At 34.5% G+C, this 17,531-nt stretch overlaps 1 protein-coding gene across 1 annotated transcript in view; it reads left to right on the top strand.

Moving 5' to 3' along the window:
* Nucleotides 1-17,531, top strand: part of VWA8 (von Willebrand factor A domain containing 8) — a 184,911-nt gene that overhangs the window by 24,146 nt on the left and 143,234 nt on the right. The window contains exons 5-9 of the mRNA XM_085309462.1: nt 7,884-8,051; nt 9,928-10,092; nt 10,491-10,540; nt 10,895-11,003; nt 13,965-14,069. Of these exons, the coding sequence (XP_085165588.1) occupies nt 7,884-8,051; nt 9,928-10,092; nt 10,491-10,540; nt 10,895-11,003; nt 13,965-14,069 (597 nt within the window). The remainder of the gene's footprint in view (nt 1-7,883; nt 8,052-9,927; nt 10,093-10,490; nt 10,541-10,894; nt 11,004-13,964; nt 14,070-17,531) is intronic.

Below are 17,531 nucleotides of genomic sequence, written 5' to 3' on the forward strand. Positions count from 1 at the left end.
GTGGTGTCAGTTTTTTCTACCAATGTTTTCTATCAGGAACTGACAGCAAAAAGTTCTATTTTCTTGTCTATACCTTAGTCCATTAATTTTAGTATTCAACTATCAGCTCACAGTTAAAAACYTCAGAAATGCTTTTACTGCTGTTATTGAGACAAGTAACCTCTTGACCTTATTCTGTAACTTATTGCATGTTATGTTGGGCATCAAGTAATTAGTTGAATTACTTTATATTACTTRTATGTTTAAATTAGAGCTCCAAATTTGTTTTTTATAGATAGAAAAGCTGGTGTTAACTGGTTGTTTTATGTTACTTTAACACTTTTTGCTTGAACCACCAACTTGATTGAACCAGAATGAAGCTTCTGATATCAGCATATTGTATTTCCAAAAATTAAGCAGTTAGATTTGATAATTTTATGTCTGCATTATATCATTCCTGAGRCAATTTTCATTTTTATCTTGTATGTGTAGAAAAATATTATATGACTATGTGGTGAAAAACTACAAATACAAGGTCACRTTTTGAAAGATTTTCTAATTGAACTATTCACTGAGTAGATAAGTTGTATATCACTGTCATTTCTCTGTATGCAAAATTAGATACAGTATTTGGTGTATCTTTGAAATATGTGAGCATACTCATTTTTAATACAGTGTCTTTGTATCYTTAGCTATGCCAGCATCATAAGTTATACAAGATAAAATGTAAAATTGATTGTCGAGATACTAAAAAAAGGCTCTTCAACTATGACTTGGAAGACGTCGTGTAGTAATCAATTAAACATCCAGAGTGACAGAAATGACAGTGTAAACTCTCCTGTCTGTAGAATGAACGTGACACRAAACCCGCTGAGGTAGCATTACACAGAATTGAATTCAGTTTCTTTTAATGAAAAAAGATCAGAAAAATAATTAAAAAATGAGACAAGATATGAAGCTAATTGAATGAAATGATTGATGATCACATTTGTGTGTGTGTATATATATATAAAATAAGTACACAGGTATGTATGTATGTGTATGTCACAAAAACTTTCTATATACCCCAGGAAAAGAGATAGGTAAGAATAATTCAGCTTTAAAAAAAAATCAGCAAAGGCTGCTAGTTGTGTAATTCTGTGATGTACTAAGTTACTGCCTTGGAGATCTCAGTGGATTTTTGATGAGCTATTAGATTAGCCACAGCAAAGGCACTGTCAAATAGTATAACTTGGTTTACTGGCTGTTCTGCACGGCCATATTTTATAATACAGGTAGGTAGATAACAAAGTCCATAGAAGAGGCAAACCAGGCAGTGCTCCAGGAGTTAGCATTAATTTTCTTGATGCATCAGACGTTGCACAGAAAGAAAGAAATATGGTGTAGAGACCAACTGTGTTTGGCTGAAATTAATCTTTGTTATCATGTACATAGTATATGTTATATCCAAAAMGAAAATGCATGGTAAAGGACCCCTGTGTAGCAGCCTCTTAACTCTTAAAAGTGGTTTTGTTTTGATCATATACAGTACTTCTTTTGCATTCCTAAAAGTGCTAGCATTTAACTAAGTTTGTCAGATTAGGAGTTCAGGAGTCTTTATCTTGATTTGATGTGGAAGGCATTTATGTAAGGAATATTAGGATAAATATTAGGTATTTATAATTCGTTATAGCTTAAAACTGAAGGTATGTTTTGTGTGTGTGTGTTACATATGTATTACACTCTCTTCTCAAGCCAGTGCTCCCTATACTGGGGAAGGGGCAATATTTTGTAATAAGTGGGRTGATATCATTCCTAGACAATATGGACTTGATGGATGGTGCTCTAAACCCAAGTGATTTCACAGTGATGGGARCTTTATAACGTTCAGATCTCTGTCCAGTACTTAATTCACTTTTTACTCTACTCATCAGGAARAAATATTTAAACAATTCACCAAATCACAGAGTCAGGAAGGTTGGAAGGGACCTCTGGAGATCATCTAGTCTAACCTCCCACAGATTKCCTGTTACTGGTTCCACTGGGRCTTGAACCCAGGACCTTCAGCTCATCTTCCTTATTCTTGTCTGGAAGACAAGTATTGCATAGAAAGAAGATAAAATTCCTGGATTTCTTTGCTGGTAGATAGTTGTGCTCTTACACCTGTGAAAAAAATGAAATTGTTTCCTTCTGGCTTGCTCACTACCCAAGATGCAACATGTTCCAGCATACCTAATGTAAATATGCTGTTGTTCTAGTAGACCTGGTATGAAGCTACTCAGATGGCTAGACCCTGCCTAAGTGGGGAGATAGTCTTCTTGTAAATGCAACTTCCAGGGACTGCTTTAAAAACAGCTGCAATATTGGTGGAAGGAGTGATAGAAATGAAACATAGCGTTTGACCTGTGGTAGCTTAAAAAAAAAAAAAAAAAAAAAGGAAAAAAGTGTAGAGGAAGCTAAAATTAAGTGATTAGGAAATGAGACTACTCCAGTTATTTTTGCATGATATGTTTATGATTTCATCATATAGTGATTCATTTCCTAGGCTAAACTTAACCCTCACCTAATTTTGAGAGTTGGATCCCCAGTAAATTCAAGTTTTCCCCCTTTATTTGCTCTTCTTTCTTGCTGTCCTGTGGCATTGCATCATGAATTAGCTGCTCACYAGTTCAGGCCTTTCTTCCCTACTGGAACATTACTACTTCAGATGGAGTCTCTTTCAGGATACTGGCTAGCCTGGCTGATAGGTATACTGTGAATTCTCTATTACCTTAAAAAAATTGAGTCAACAGCGATATTATTAAAAACAAWTAGAATCTACCTGGTAATTTTCCTAGCCTCACAAGGAAAATTTAGTTATAAAACCCACCCAGAATATACTTTACTGGCTCAGGTGGGGAGTTASGCCCCCCCATTAGTGGGGAAGAAGATGATTGAAAGGTTGAATTATTTAGTTCTATAGTGACTTTTTTTTATTTGACTAACTGCATTAGTTACTGTTTCCTTGCTTTTAATAAAACCTGAACATCATATTTGCAACATATAACCCAGTATAGGCTGGCCTAAATTTAGTGTGTTGTAGCTGTGAAGTGCTAAAGTGCAACCAAGAAGTGAAAAGTTTGTAACAAAAGAAGAGAATACATGTTTCTGGTGAATAGTAGGTCTGATTTTAATCTCATCTGTGAGCCACATTATACATTCAGAACTTTTTTCTTAAGTAACTATGTTTTTTTTTTAACTACTAACATACAAAATTTTGCAAGTATTCTAAGGAACAAGACAACAGTAAGTTTTTTATAAAAAGTTTGTCGTTGTTGCTTTGAAGTTGGTTGAACACAGCTACTGGTGGAGGGRACAAGATAATTGCGTTGGAAGGGACTTCTGACATACAAGATGCCGATGTAGGGGAACCTTATCTCCTTAGTTCTGTTTTTTGGTGTTACTTGCTTGTTCTGTTACTTTCCTACACTGTAATTTTGGGTGCTGTGCTTGAGATGTCATTACGGAGATAGAATTTTCAGAGAAAGGGTGGTCATCTTCTATAAAACATATCTCCAGGTAGCTTCCATAAAGAAGATACTAACTAGTAATTACTGTTGAGCAATTTCTAGCAGCATTTGTTTTTGTAAAATTCTCAAACATAATCATGATTTATGGAAACCCAGAATGATGTATGAATCTGAAAAATAAAAGCTCTATGCACGTCCCAAGAATATTCCTCTCTGATTTCAGGATAATTAGGGTTTTCTGTCTAATTATATGTATTTTCCTGAAGAAAACAGATTTGATGATTATAGCCATGGTTTCAGTTCTGGTATTTCAAATTATACTGTTAAAATTTGTACATCCTTTTGAATTATTTTGATTAGTTTTATTAAAATGTCCTGCTTTCTCTGGTGTTTATGCATTTCAGTATATGCGTTGTGTTGAGATATTCCCTGTYCTTCCTCCCTTTCTGACACTGTATAACTTCATTCATGTGTTTATACACTATGATTTATGTCATGATCAGAGTTTACTGATTCCTGCAGTTGTCTTATTTTGCACTGCTTATGTGGAGAAGCTCAGCATTGTTCAGTTCTAAGAAAGACTGAAAATCTACTTAGGGTGTTTTTTTTCCTAAGGTTTTTTTTGCCTTAAAGATAAAAGATATTTTTATATGTGCAGTATGAAATTGAAATAAGAAATCTGCAATGCATGTTTGGTGCATAAAGTCATTACTATGAGAATAATGCTGTATTAAGGGTTTCTGCTTTTAGAGAAGAAAAATCAGCTTATCATAACTGCACATATTCCCTGGAGCAGGTATCCAGGTAACCATCCTTTTAGGGGGACAGGTGGGAGGCTGTAAGCTTATTTCTTCATCTGATGAGCAAAACGGTCCCTAGCTGCAGTTAAAATAAATCTGAAGATAAACATTCGACAAATCCCTCTCACCCTTTTAACAAGAATTAATACTTATACTCTCAGGTTTATCATCAAGATTGCATAATATATACCCTCCTGTCAAATTACACTTTGTATTGAACATTTTGAACAAACGAGGCTAGTGAGAGGGTGAGACAGCACAGCTATTTCTGGGTTTTCATTATAGAATTATGAAGATGAGTTTCTTGGAAGCATTTTTAAAACATGATTTTTCAGTGACAGATTGCAAACTTACTTTCCTTCCTCTTATTTGTTATCCAGTTTAGTTTCCAAACCAATCCATCAATACACAGATAAAACTGAAATAATGATTCAGAGGATGCCTTGTATTATGCCTAGCTTATTGCAAAGACATATTACTCATTAGCAACCAGAGTACATAAACACCATGGTTCAACAACTAGAGATATGCAGCTGTTTTGGTCTTCAGAGCAGACTTCATGCTGTATACTGATAATACTTTCTACAAGATCTTTAGAGATAGATGAATTTCTTTTTTTATGTGTGTATATTTATATATTTATTATTTTATATTCATCTGTAGATGATTATATTTTATTTTGAGATAGATGTGCATTTATTTCATTGTATTTTGGAGAGCAATTTCCAATATTTCAGATATACTTAAAACTACAGGAAAGAGCATAATTTGGAAAAAAAAGAATCATAGTAAATTAGCACTCAGATGTTGTTGTTGTTATTGTTATGGATATTTTTTGGTCAAGAAGTGAAAAAACGTGGTTGTGCACTGAGTCATTTCTGAAGATGGAAACAAAAGGTGTATATGGATAACCCAGACAATCTGCAACATACCTTTTGAAACATTATAATGCTAAACAATAGAATTTTGGATTAAAACTTCAAAAAATTTCTTAACTTTAGGAGAYTCTATTTAAATTAAATAATTTTTTTAATTTTGATCCTTTAAACTGATGTTCAGTGGGCAACACGGTGTAGTAGGCTGTGTCTGAAGATTGCACTGTTAGTGCAGAACTGCTTTCTTGAATTAAATGATTCTGTTGTATACATCCTTATATTTGCAGTCTCTCCATACCCTAGATTGCCTTCATGTACAAACCAGGACATAAATCTGTGTTGATACTGGAAGCTTATTAACTCTGCAAACCTTCATCCATAGTGTGCATGTCTCAACATGAGTCAACAAGATTCTATGGATACTCAAAATATTTTGAAACCATATGAACAGAATGTGTATTTTCCTCTGGCTAGTTAAACCTGGTCACAAAGTATTCATGGAGTTATAATATGCAGAATCCTACCAACTTGAGAAATAAATTGTTTGTTAAAGCATGTTCTGACTGTGTCTCCAAACTGTGTTTAAACAAAATAGGACCATTTTCCTCGTGCCAGGTGTTGGATTGGCAGCCAGAGCTGAATTTTCTATTCGTCCGGTTGGAACAGATTTTTGACTTGACCAGTGACCTTTCTAGGGAAGAATGTTAGTACAAAATTTGGCCCTTATATAAGTTTTATGAGACGAGGATGAGAGGAAGAGTAGGAGAGAGGAATTTTATATTGCCTGTTAAAGTATGATGCCTGAATTAACCAATAAAATCAATTCACATGTTGATTGCTTTTGGAAGGAAGTGGTTCCATTAAAGGGAAATAATCTGAGGACCGCTGCTTTTTTTAATGGAAAATTTCCAGATTCCTGAGATACTCATTATGAGGCTAAATTCAGAAGTATTATATAGAATGTCTTTCAGGGAAGGGAACTCGATATGGAGGTGCACACCAGGATTTGAGTGCCTTTTTTATTTCTTTCTATTTTTTTTTTAAGTCACTAGCTGGAATCCACTGTAGAATTCAGTTAGACTGGACCTATTACTGTCTTAATAATGATGTGAAAAGCTTACATTATGGCTGTTTTTTCCAGTAGGTGTTTATGCTTCTATCCTGTGCATAGGAAGCACCTAAAGTAATAATTCTTAGTCTTTTCACATACAGTGTTCTTTATCTTCTCAAATAGGTCTTTGTTTGATTCTGTCATGTGCTTTGTACCAAGTAGCAATTCAACAGTTGCACTGAACACAGTCATGTTTGGTTGGTTGTTTCTAGCTTATATTTATGCTTATGGACCTTGTATATCTTTTTGTTTTCACATATAGTTTTTGTTCGTGTTATTTTTGTATTCTGATACCTTTTCATTATTTTTTCTCATTCCATCCCTCTTTCTCTCTGTCCTAGTTTTTGGCCTTTGTCATACTCATCAGAGGTTTCCATCAAGCATTATATGAAAAATTCTTCCATTGGAGTTTACAGCAGGCGTGTTGGGAGGGGACTTCAGTCATTGTCTCTTTGCGACTCTGCTGTCGCAATATAATTTTATACATAATTTTAATTTTATATATATATACAATATATTACATTATATATATTATATATATAAATTACATAATTTTATACATCTGCTGATGTATAAAATTGTGTTAAAAAATAACAGAAATGCAAAAGAAGACTCTTTGGTGCCTTTAAATGTTGCCTATGCCTAAATCTGCCCCATTAGTATCTGATTAAACTGCAAATCAAGAATAGACAAGAATGCAGTATTAAATTTCAGAATCTTTTACTGGACAGTAATTGTGAATATTAGTCATAAAGTGTAGTTAATTTACCTGAGTGAATGTCATATACTACAAGAAAGTTTCATGAAATTGCCAGCACCAGAGTTCAGTTTTACCTTTTGGTCCCACATTATGCGCTTAAAATCAACATCCCAATATTAAACAACTCATGAAGTGAAATAGAGAAGAAACAGCTTTCCATCCCAAAAGCTCCAAAGAATCCTGAGATTTGTCGTCTACATTTTTTTCTGCTTTTTATAGATGACCATGTTTAGTCAGGGAATATAATTCTAATTCTTCTTAATTTCATCTTTTTTTCTTTTTTTTTTTGAATGTGTCTGACTAACTGTGGCATTACTTTGTTTTTATGGTCCATGCTTGTTTTCAGCAGAGTTATGTTCCTGTCAAACTGTATCAGTGTACGAAGGGTGCATTTACCCTGCTGTATAACCAGAGGAACATCTGTCTCTTTGTTTATAATTATATTAAAACATTTACAACAAYCTTGATCTTTTATTTTCTATATAAATAGCTATCCCAGAATTGTTAGATGGCATTAAAATATACAGAAAACACAAAAGAGTAAAGAACATCAAACCAAAAATGGGCCGCAAGTTAATGTATAGTGGGTATTCCCTAGAATTTCTGCAAGATTCCACATTTTACTGTATTGATAAAAAAGACACTGGAACTGATTTTTGCCAGTCGTGTAATAGGAGCTAAAAGGGAAGCTCAAGTGATAGCTATCTATGTAGCACCATACAGACAAGCGGTTCATGGTCATTGCTTATGTGAATCTCATGGAAATAAATACTGTACGGGAARTATCTACTGGTTCATTTTCAGCAGGATCTCATGAGATATGCAATGTTGTACATTTCTTTTGTAATACTGCTTTTTCTTGTTGAAAAGTGTGCGGTTCGAGCAGCTACAAAGGGCAGAATCCTTGTGTTGGAAGGCTTGGAGAAGGCTGAGCGCAACGTCTTGCCTGTGTTAAACAATTTGCTGGAGAACAGGGAAATGCAGCTAGAAGACGGTCGTTTTCTCATGTCTGCGGAACGTTATGACAAGCTTCTGCAGGTATGGAGGAGCCATTTGGGTTTTTCTTTTTTGTTTTCCTGTTTTTGACAGTGCTGGAATACTGTCCTGAGGGTAGGAGTAGTCATTAGGCAAATGAAGGTAATCTCAGCAAGGTGCCTACATTTTTTTCTGGAGCGTGACATGGGATTAAATTAGCAAGGTAAAAGCTATGKGAGAAGTCAAAACATTCCTTTACTTGTTGCAACAATATTTTTTTTCGTTGTCTCCTTTGTCCACATCAAAAAGAGTAGGCTGTATTAATGTTGTATGAAGCCTGTGTGTTTCTAAAATGTGAAAGCTATTCTCAGTATTGAGACTATGGATTGAAGTTGAAAGTGTTCCCATGAAGTTCAGATAATGCTTTAACATTGGAAGAGTCTCTGTAAAGCTTTCAAAATGTTAGAATACTGAAAAAAAGCCATCGTGATGGGAGATACCATATTCTTCAATGCTGTCTCATCTTTAATTTGCAAAAGTATAGATAAATAGCCAGTCTAAATTATAAGAAAGGTATGAAATGATATTTTAGTGCCTGCTGCTGTTGCTGCTTTAGTCATTTTAATTTTTTCAAGTTTTGGGTAGCACTGCTTAAATTTGAATGGATACTTTTAAAGTTTTTGGAGACCATGATAGATTTCAGCAGAGTTTCCTGTAGTATTCTTTATCTTACTGTCATGTGCAGACGACTGTAGTTGTCTATCGCATACCTGTTTGTCTCTTGTATCRGTCTGACCCCTGCTTACCCATATTTGGTCTGAACCACAGCAAGGTAAGACAGACATAATGTGGCATAGGAAGTCAGAAGAAGGAAATTTGCAGTAAGCTTTCTGCCATTTATCCTGACTGTATTAAATTGTCTACTATGCCGTTAAGTACCGTAGCGGATTTCTGAAAATGTTTTGGTTATTTCTTATTGCTCTCCTCTGCGGTTAGAATTCTTCTGATCCATGCTCTTTCCAAAAACATTTTTTTTGGTATTTAATTAGTAGGTATAATTTTTGGAAGCATTATTATTATATTTACAATGCAAACYTTTTAAATGTAATTGTATTTAAAGACAGGATTTGGTTGTGGTTATGCAGGACATCTTCCTCTTTTTTCTTTTTATCACTTTTGTAATGATAAAATATTTCAAAATGAGTGCCTCAAGCTCACTGCTAATAGTAGGTGAATTAAATAAATCTCTTGCTGTGATGTTAAATCTAATATTGTTATTTTGTTGTTTGGGGAATATTGTATTATATAAGCTAATGTTCTTTTTCTCTTCTGCTGTGTGAATAATTACTCTAGATCTAGGTCTGCAGGAAGTACTAACGCAGTTTCAAGAAAGACTTGGCTGTAATGTGAGAAGACTAAAGGGTGGCTGTTTCATGTGCATTGAATCTTTTCATGGCAGAGATTGAATATACACCAAGTTAGATGTACTCCTTGAAGGAGTCTAATGATAGTTCTGTGTTGTTTTGCTTATGTGAAGCATACTTCAATATGTGAAGCATATTTCATTTTTTTTATTCTGATTAGTCTCTTTTATGTTTATAAGTAGAAGAAATGTTTATTTTTTGTTCTTTGTGAAAACAAGGTTGTAACATTTTTTTTGAATTTTGACCAACTGTGGGGTCTTTGGATAACTTGCTAGGGGCCTGAAAGCTGCATGTAATTAAAAGTATTCTGTCTACCTTCATCTTGGAAAACTTTGCTTGTATGATCTGCAAATTCAAGTAGTTCAGCACTCTCTTGGCCTTCTGGAAGGAAGTTGAGAACAATATCACATTTTGCTTCAAGAGACAGGACTGTTGGTCCAGATGCAGCTCAATCATCATGAGTTTTAATGATGTATTTTTTTTTCCTTCTTCTTACTTTATTTTGATTAATTTAGGAACATACAAAAACAGAGTTAGATGCATGGAAGATTGTTCGAGTTAGTGAAGATTTTCGAGTAATAGCATTGGGTCTGCCAGTACCGAAATATTCTGGTAACCCTTTGGATCCACCCCTTCGCTCTAGATTTCAAGCTAGAGATGTTTATCATCTGCCCTTTAATGTAAGTATCCTAGCAGAATAGTTGAATTATGTGTACTGAGTAGAACTAATAAATATTTTGACCTTATGCTTTACATACTTCACCTCTGGAAAGAATCCTTAGATAATACTTTGATCTTAAAGGATATTATTCATATTGCTACCTAATAAATTCCTGAAAAGCAGGATTAGAGATGGTAAGGAATGCTGCAGTAGAAAACTAGCTTCCATAAAACAATGTAAGCCTAAAAGAAAGTTTTGATAATGCCCTTCTTCTACAAAATTAACTCTGTGTTAAGGAGTGGGTGGATTCTTCATGTCTAAATTAAAAGAAAAATAGAAAATGCCTCATACATCATGAGCTGTGTCCCACAGTATGACCTCAAAAATTTACTGTGTGATGTTGTGTTCTATTTTCAGGACCATCTTCAGCTATTATATTCAATTGGATCAAACATTTCTACAGAGAGGTAATTTTTCATAATTAAAAAAAAAATGAAATGAATGAAGGAATGTGATGTCCTTTCAGGATTCCTTGCTATTTTTGTAACTTCTGTCACTGCATAGATACCAGAACTGAAGAAGTTTTTTTAATATATGTGGGTGTATGCTCAAACAGCTTTTCATATGCAGTCTTCATATAATGAATCCTTAATGCTTTAGAACTTCAATCGCAYGTACGTTAGTTATTTGTGCTCAGAAATAGTTTCAGCATCGTATGCTGTGTTTAGCTTTTTCTGCTTTAGTAATTTAAATATATTTAAATATAGTAATTTAAATATACTTGGCATATATAAAATTCTGTAATTACTTTTTTTATGCAGAATTTCTCAGCTCCTGTCTTTTGCTACAACTCTCTGCTCTCAAGAATCTTCTACACTGGGACTTCCAGATTTTCCTTTAGACAGCTTAACGGCTGCAGTTCAGATTTTGGTATGTGCATACACATGTGCTGTGAAACTGTATGAACTTAGAATTCCTCAGAATTAGATCTAGATTGGTTATGTCTTTGGAAGAAGATTAACATGAATATTAAAAAAAATTAAACCACAACAAAAAAGAACAGGGATAGTTTGGGTCTGGATTGGATTTGATGTGTACTACATGTTATAATACTGAAGGACAAAGCATGACCTGACACAAGATTTGTAATGTCATCTAATGTGTCTTAGCATTCAAAATAATGATCATATTCTGCTAAGACATCTCATCTGACTTCCAGCATCTACACCGATGATACATTGTCATCTAGGCTCCCTTTTTTAGTCAGTGGAGAGAAATAAGCACTTTCAGGATGTGATTTTTCTGATTTAATAGTACACATGCAAATTGGATTAATCACGTACCATAGACACCTGTTGCTCTCCATTGACACCTAAGAGGACCAAAAATAATTAGTTCAAATGTGGATATACCTGTGTTGTAGGCACTTAAGTTGTGTGAAATGAATCACACATTATGACTTTGGATTGATGGTTGATTTAGAATAAACATTGACATAGAGAAGAATTTGAATTATTTGAAGATGCAGGTTGTGCATGCTTGAAAATATAATACTTTCTGACAGCTGCAATCCATAGGGAAATATAACAACTGTATACTTTGTTAGGTTCATGCTGGCAGATCAGGCAGGCCAAGTCAATTGCTGTGGCAGTCTTTCTGCTTTTGCTGACAGCCTTTCATCACTTGTTCTTTGCAATTACTTGATAAAAAGTCAAAGTAAGAGAAAGAAGGTACTTCCTGAGGGAAGTCAGTGAGATGATGAGGTCTGTATAGAGATGGGCTAGATATYCTTTTACGAGTGGGAAGAGGTAGTCAACCCAAAAGGGTAAAATATTAGAACAACTTCTACTGAAACCCTCACTTCAAAGTGTAGGTGTCTGTGAAAAGGGCTTTTAGGATCGTTCTTGTATCTCCTTTGCAAGCATTTTACCTGTGGTACTGCTCAGTTGCAGATTAATTTTACATATTTTACTGAATTACACACATTAGAACATATTTATTACTTGTTTTACTGTTTTGCTCAGTCCCCTCAATTGTGTTCTAGAAAGACATTGTGCCCAGTACTTTACAGTTAGAATTTTTGTCTGAGCTAGCAATACTGCATCAGATACTATGAAGTGATTAAAATTCAAATGTAGAGAAATGAAACGGTATTTGAAGAGGGTTAGGAAAGAAATACATGTTGGATTTTAAAATAAATTGTGACTTTTTATTCTTTGAGGCCTGGAGTGAAAAATTATTTTTAAATGAATGCCAGATGGCTTTCAGAGTAATGGAAATAAAATGAGCTCTAGCTATTATCTTAACTGTGGAATGAAGGAAGTATTTTATTTTACATTAGACAATGTAAAATGTTATCTTTGTATGACAGTGTCTTTTATAGATAGACCAGAACTGTTTCTTTTAGAATTAGTTTTAATCGCTCAGTTTTCTAAACTGATCATTCTATTCAACTTATTCTAGCTTAAGCATTTTTCGTTCACATACTGGGTCACTGCCATCTTTTAATCCAGCTAGGATGATCTAACCACTCAACAGTGTGGAAGTAATACGTTGTAATGGCTGTTTCCTTGTCTTCCATCACAGATTCATACAGTCTCAGAATGCTTCATTTATATATTTCTTAGGTTGAAAACTCCTTCCTTCTGAAAAAGAGAATTTTTTTCTAGGGTGTTGTTCTGAAGAGGCTAATTTCAGATATGCCATTATAATTATGATTTATTTGAGATAATGTGGGCAAATTATATGTTTTGTCTTTATATATAGTCATAGGTCTTTTAAAATRCAATAAAGGGCTCTCTGATCCCTTAAGCAGTACATTGACTAGAATGCCCTTAAATGGGTTATTTTTACTGATGATTCTTTAGTATGGAACATTATAAATAGTATTCCTGATTACAAGTGAGAATTGAATTATGCATTTCATAAAATATGTATCTCCTGATTTCGTTTCTGAGCAGCTCTTCTACTCTTTTCAATTCGGTTTTTGTGTAAACTCAAGGGGTTTTTGAATTGTAAATCTATTGATTTTATTTGGATTATATGATACACTGTGTTCTTGCTTTGGTGAACTCTTAAAATAGTACTAGTCCACTGACTAATTGTTTTTACTAATGTTACACGCAATTTAGTCATTAATAATTTATAACCTTTTGTACAGCAAGTGATTGAGCATGACTTCAGGGTTTTTGAATTTCCCCCCCATGGAAAGATTTAGGCATGTAATATTTCTGGTATATTCATGGATTCATGGATGGTACTTCTRTTTCTTTCTCTATGACTGTGGTAAAGTGAAAACCTTGTCCAGTTCAGGCAGTAGCTCTGAGAGAACTACTACTTCAATAAACAGGCAGATACAAAAAGAATTACGTATTTCCAACTGTGAGCAGAAAGGTGCAAGCATACTTAGTAATATTTCAGAGCAAAACAATCTTGGTCAAACTGTTCAGAATGTTTGATTAGGTAAATAGTATCTGTACAATATAGTAGAATCAGAATGATATATTAGAAATTGCTGTGAATGAGTAAATAATAAGTATATTGTAGTTTTCTTATTATGTGGTTCAATTTCTAGAGCTACTCAGCTATTTATGGTGGGGTCTATCTCTTCTAACTGTTGATGGCTGCAGGTAGCTGAGTCAATCACTGTACATTCCCGTTATGCACAGGCAAGTGAGTTACTTTTAGGGCACTGTTCATCTGACCTGTTTTAGACGTTTACATTATAATGAATTGCACCTGAGAAATGCCTTTTTTGAGATTTCAGCAGCAACTGGATGTAGTAGTCATTTGTATATTGCCTTCTATATTTATATATGATTTTCAGTTAATAGCTGAGAAAAAATGGGTTAATTTTTTTAAAGTATTATTTCTATTTCTAATTTGAATTAGGATTTCTTTCCTATGATGTCAGTCCAGCATATTATTGAACGACTTTACCCCTACAATATTTTTCTTGGAAAGGAGGGCAGGACTGCAGTCAAAGATGCATTAAAAGTAAGTATTGGGCATTATAATTCCCAGGAACTGTGGATTATGACAGTAGTTCTCTTAACTAGTGTTACGTCATTATTTCAGGTTTTAAAAAGAAGTTTAAATGATTACATTATGGCTGATGTTAAAACAGTATTTTAAAGAAGTCTTCATAAGCCAATAGATTTCATTATCAGGAAAGGTCAGAGCTTTATGTTCTGTAGAATATTTAGATCCCAACTCAAGATAAAAAATTTCACAATATAAGTAGCTGATTAATTTAAAGTAGCTACTTAAAAGGTTAAGGTAGTCAAGTGCTTAAAAATACCTTCTGGGCTCTTGGCTTTTAAGAGGAGATGTTAAAATGACAGTAGAGATCAGATAACGTGAAATGCATTCAATATCACRTGGTCCATACATCATTAGTCTCTATTTTTAATCTATCTTAGCGTTTTTTTGTTTGTCTTTGGCTCGATTATCTGTTCAGTTGTTTTTTCCATATTTGTTAGTAGCTTATCAAGCTTGCAATTAAGCTAGGTTATTCTGTTTGTTCTTTTAAAACTTTAGCACAGTGTTAGCTTTCTTTCATCTTTGAATATATTATAGGAGTTGCTGAAAGTTAGCATTTGCAACCCCAAGCATCTTACTGAGCCTTTTCAGCACTACAAGTTAGAAGTTATTTGTACCTGCTGGCTGCAAAGGTGAAACTTAATCAACTGTGTGTGCCAGAGAAATGTCTGTAGTCTGTCCCTGTGCCCACCTCTCATAGCCTACCTTTTTATGTTGGAGCTCAGCTGTGAGTTCCCTGTTTAGTCAACCTAGTCTCCTATGTCTTTGGGATTGCCAATTCCTGCATTTGGAGGAGGTTGTCTGGAAAGACCTGCTAGCTTTCCTGAGCTCCTTTAACCTTCAGACCTGCCTGCTATGGGGCCTTACTTACCAGTTCTCTGAACAAGCCAGTCTGGTCTCCTGAAGTCCAGGCATTGCAGTCTACTGTTTGCCTTCATCACTCCCTTTTAGGATCTTGAACTCCAATATTTCATGGTCGCTATAGCCACGGCTGCTATTGATTACCGCATTTGCAGCCAGTTCTTCCTTGTTCGTGTATAGCCAGCTGTGCATCACCCTTGGTTGGCCAGTGCATCACCTGAATCAAAACGTTATCCCCGATAACAGTCCAGATTTCTGGAAGCTTTTTGTCGCACTTTGTTGCCCGTCCAGAGGATGTCAGGGTGATTGGCATTGCCCATAAGAACCAGTGTCTGTGATTGAGATATTCAGCTATTAACAGAGCAGTAACATTCATTTCTGTTCTTGCTACAGCCTTACCTTGAATCCTTTGTGTTATTTTGTTTCCCATGTCAGTTATGTATAGTGTATATCTTCACRTTCAGTACCATTAGTTTCCTCTGTTTTCCATTTCTTATATTGAATTTTATATACTGTGCCTGCTTTTGCTTCTTATGTAAGACAGGTTGATTTGACTGGTAAAAACCTTTCTTAATGGTCATCTAGTTTGTGATTACCTTTCTCTTTTTCCTTTTTTGATACTCTTTTTCATCATTCCTCCTCTTATATAAATTTGGTCCCTTTATGTTGCCAATTACATATATTTTTATTTAGAGTTTCCTTATGTTTGCACACAACAAATGTTAAGTAGTGAATCTTAAAAATATAGACAGTAACTGTCCTAAGAAACTTCTGTTTCTAATGCCCTTTTACCATTGTAAAAGAGTGTCAGAACAGAGTCTGTACTACAGAGAGTCTGTAGTGTCAGAACTGCCTTAAAGGGGAACAAGAAATTATTTCTTCCATTCTACAAGGAGTGTTGGTGAGCAGAGTCTGACAGAAGCATGGCAGAGGCCCTATCTGCTTTCTTACAGCTTTTCAAAGACCGTCCAGCTAATATGTGCCAGTGAATGCTTCTCCCTTGAAATATGTTTACAACTGATGGGTTAATTTGTGTGGCATCAGCTAATATTTAAAGAAAATAAAAACAAATATAATAAGATGTAAAGTTAAGACATCTTACTTGGATACAGACATGGCGATGTAATCATCTAACTAATACTGTATCTTAACTTCAGGATGTCTTCTGTTTCAGTCAGCTGTCCCAGCTGAGAAATGAGGTCGTTAACAAGCTGAAAAGCTAGTTTTTGCAGCTGTTGGAACTTGAGGCCATTTATTGAAGAAATCATATCCTCTAGGCGTTGTCTTCCCAAGCATGATCTTCAGTTTGTGTAAATCTTCCCTTACCTGCCTCYCTGCTCCCTGAGACTCCACCAAGTCCTGGATATTCTTCTTGATGTTTATTCTTCATAATCAGTTAATGTAAGATACTGACTTAAACCTTTCCTGCTAGTGAAAGTTGTTTGTTACAGTGTTAGTCTTTGGTTTGTGAAGGCACTTTAACATGCATGCCTCTTGTTGAGTGGATCTAGATGGAGTTARTATCTGGCTTAAGTTTAACTCTGTTTATAAACGAGCTTGTTCATATGATACAAATGCAGCTGCTTGTGTCAAACTAGTTAGCACCTTGTAATAAAATGTTTCAGTGTTGCACACTAATCCACCATTAGCAATGGTTTGAGTGTGACTTATGAAGAACATTTGTACAGGAGCTGTAGTTTGCAATGTTCATTAGATCATTAGTTTGCAACACACAGGATGGAAGTATCAAAACAAACTTGACAATGATATGCCTATGTGCATGCCTGTATTTGAAGTTCGTGCATTTGGGAAATTGTATCAGTTTCTAATCTGATTCTTAAAGAAAATTTAAAATTTGGGAGACATTGTAAAGGAAAGTGTGATTTCATTTGAATTCTGGTCTTTAAAGAATTATTCTGTGCTTAGATGATGCTGGAATTGACAAATCATTTTGACTGACAGGTGGACTTTTGAAATATGTTTGCAAAAATTATCAAGAAAATTATTTAAATGAAACTTTTTAGAAGATTTAGAAAAGCAAATCATTGCTTTTCAAGGGAAGCAGCTTTCAGTGAAGCATTCCCAAGCAATAAGCTTAATCACGTAAGAAGTCTCCCACAGTAATGAAGTTTGTTTTCCTACGTAGTATAGCATTTATAAAACTGATCATCTTTGTTTAGATTGAGATTGGTGGTTTATGGGGGACTCCCAACTATTCTGTGTTTATTTCTTCGACGTTGTTTTATGAGCTTTTAGTATTTTGCTTCAGAGTATTATGAACTTTTAGTATTTTGCTTCAGAGTAATCAAAGATTTTAGCTTTTTTTTTTTCATATTCCTTTTGCACGTTTGGGAAGCACCCACTGATTTTTACATTATCATCAAGTGAATCTTCCCATTAGATTTTATAAACCCCCTATAGATTAGATTTGTCTTAATAAATGAACAAATTCTTTTTTTGTTTACTATCTGAGCATTTAACTTTGCTTTAAGGATCTTCTAGAACTTTTTCTTGTGATTTTTGTGTCTTGAGTAATTTAGCATTTCTGCAAAATAT

The sequence above is a fragment of the Rhea americana genome, unplaced genomic scaffold (assembly GCF_003343005.1).
Source record: "Rhea americana isolate MKP2758 unplaced genomic scaffold, rheAme1 scaffold_3, whole genome shotgun sequence".
NCBI lineage: Eukaryota > Metazoa > Chordata > Aves > Rheiformes > Rheidae > Rhea > Rhea americana.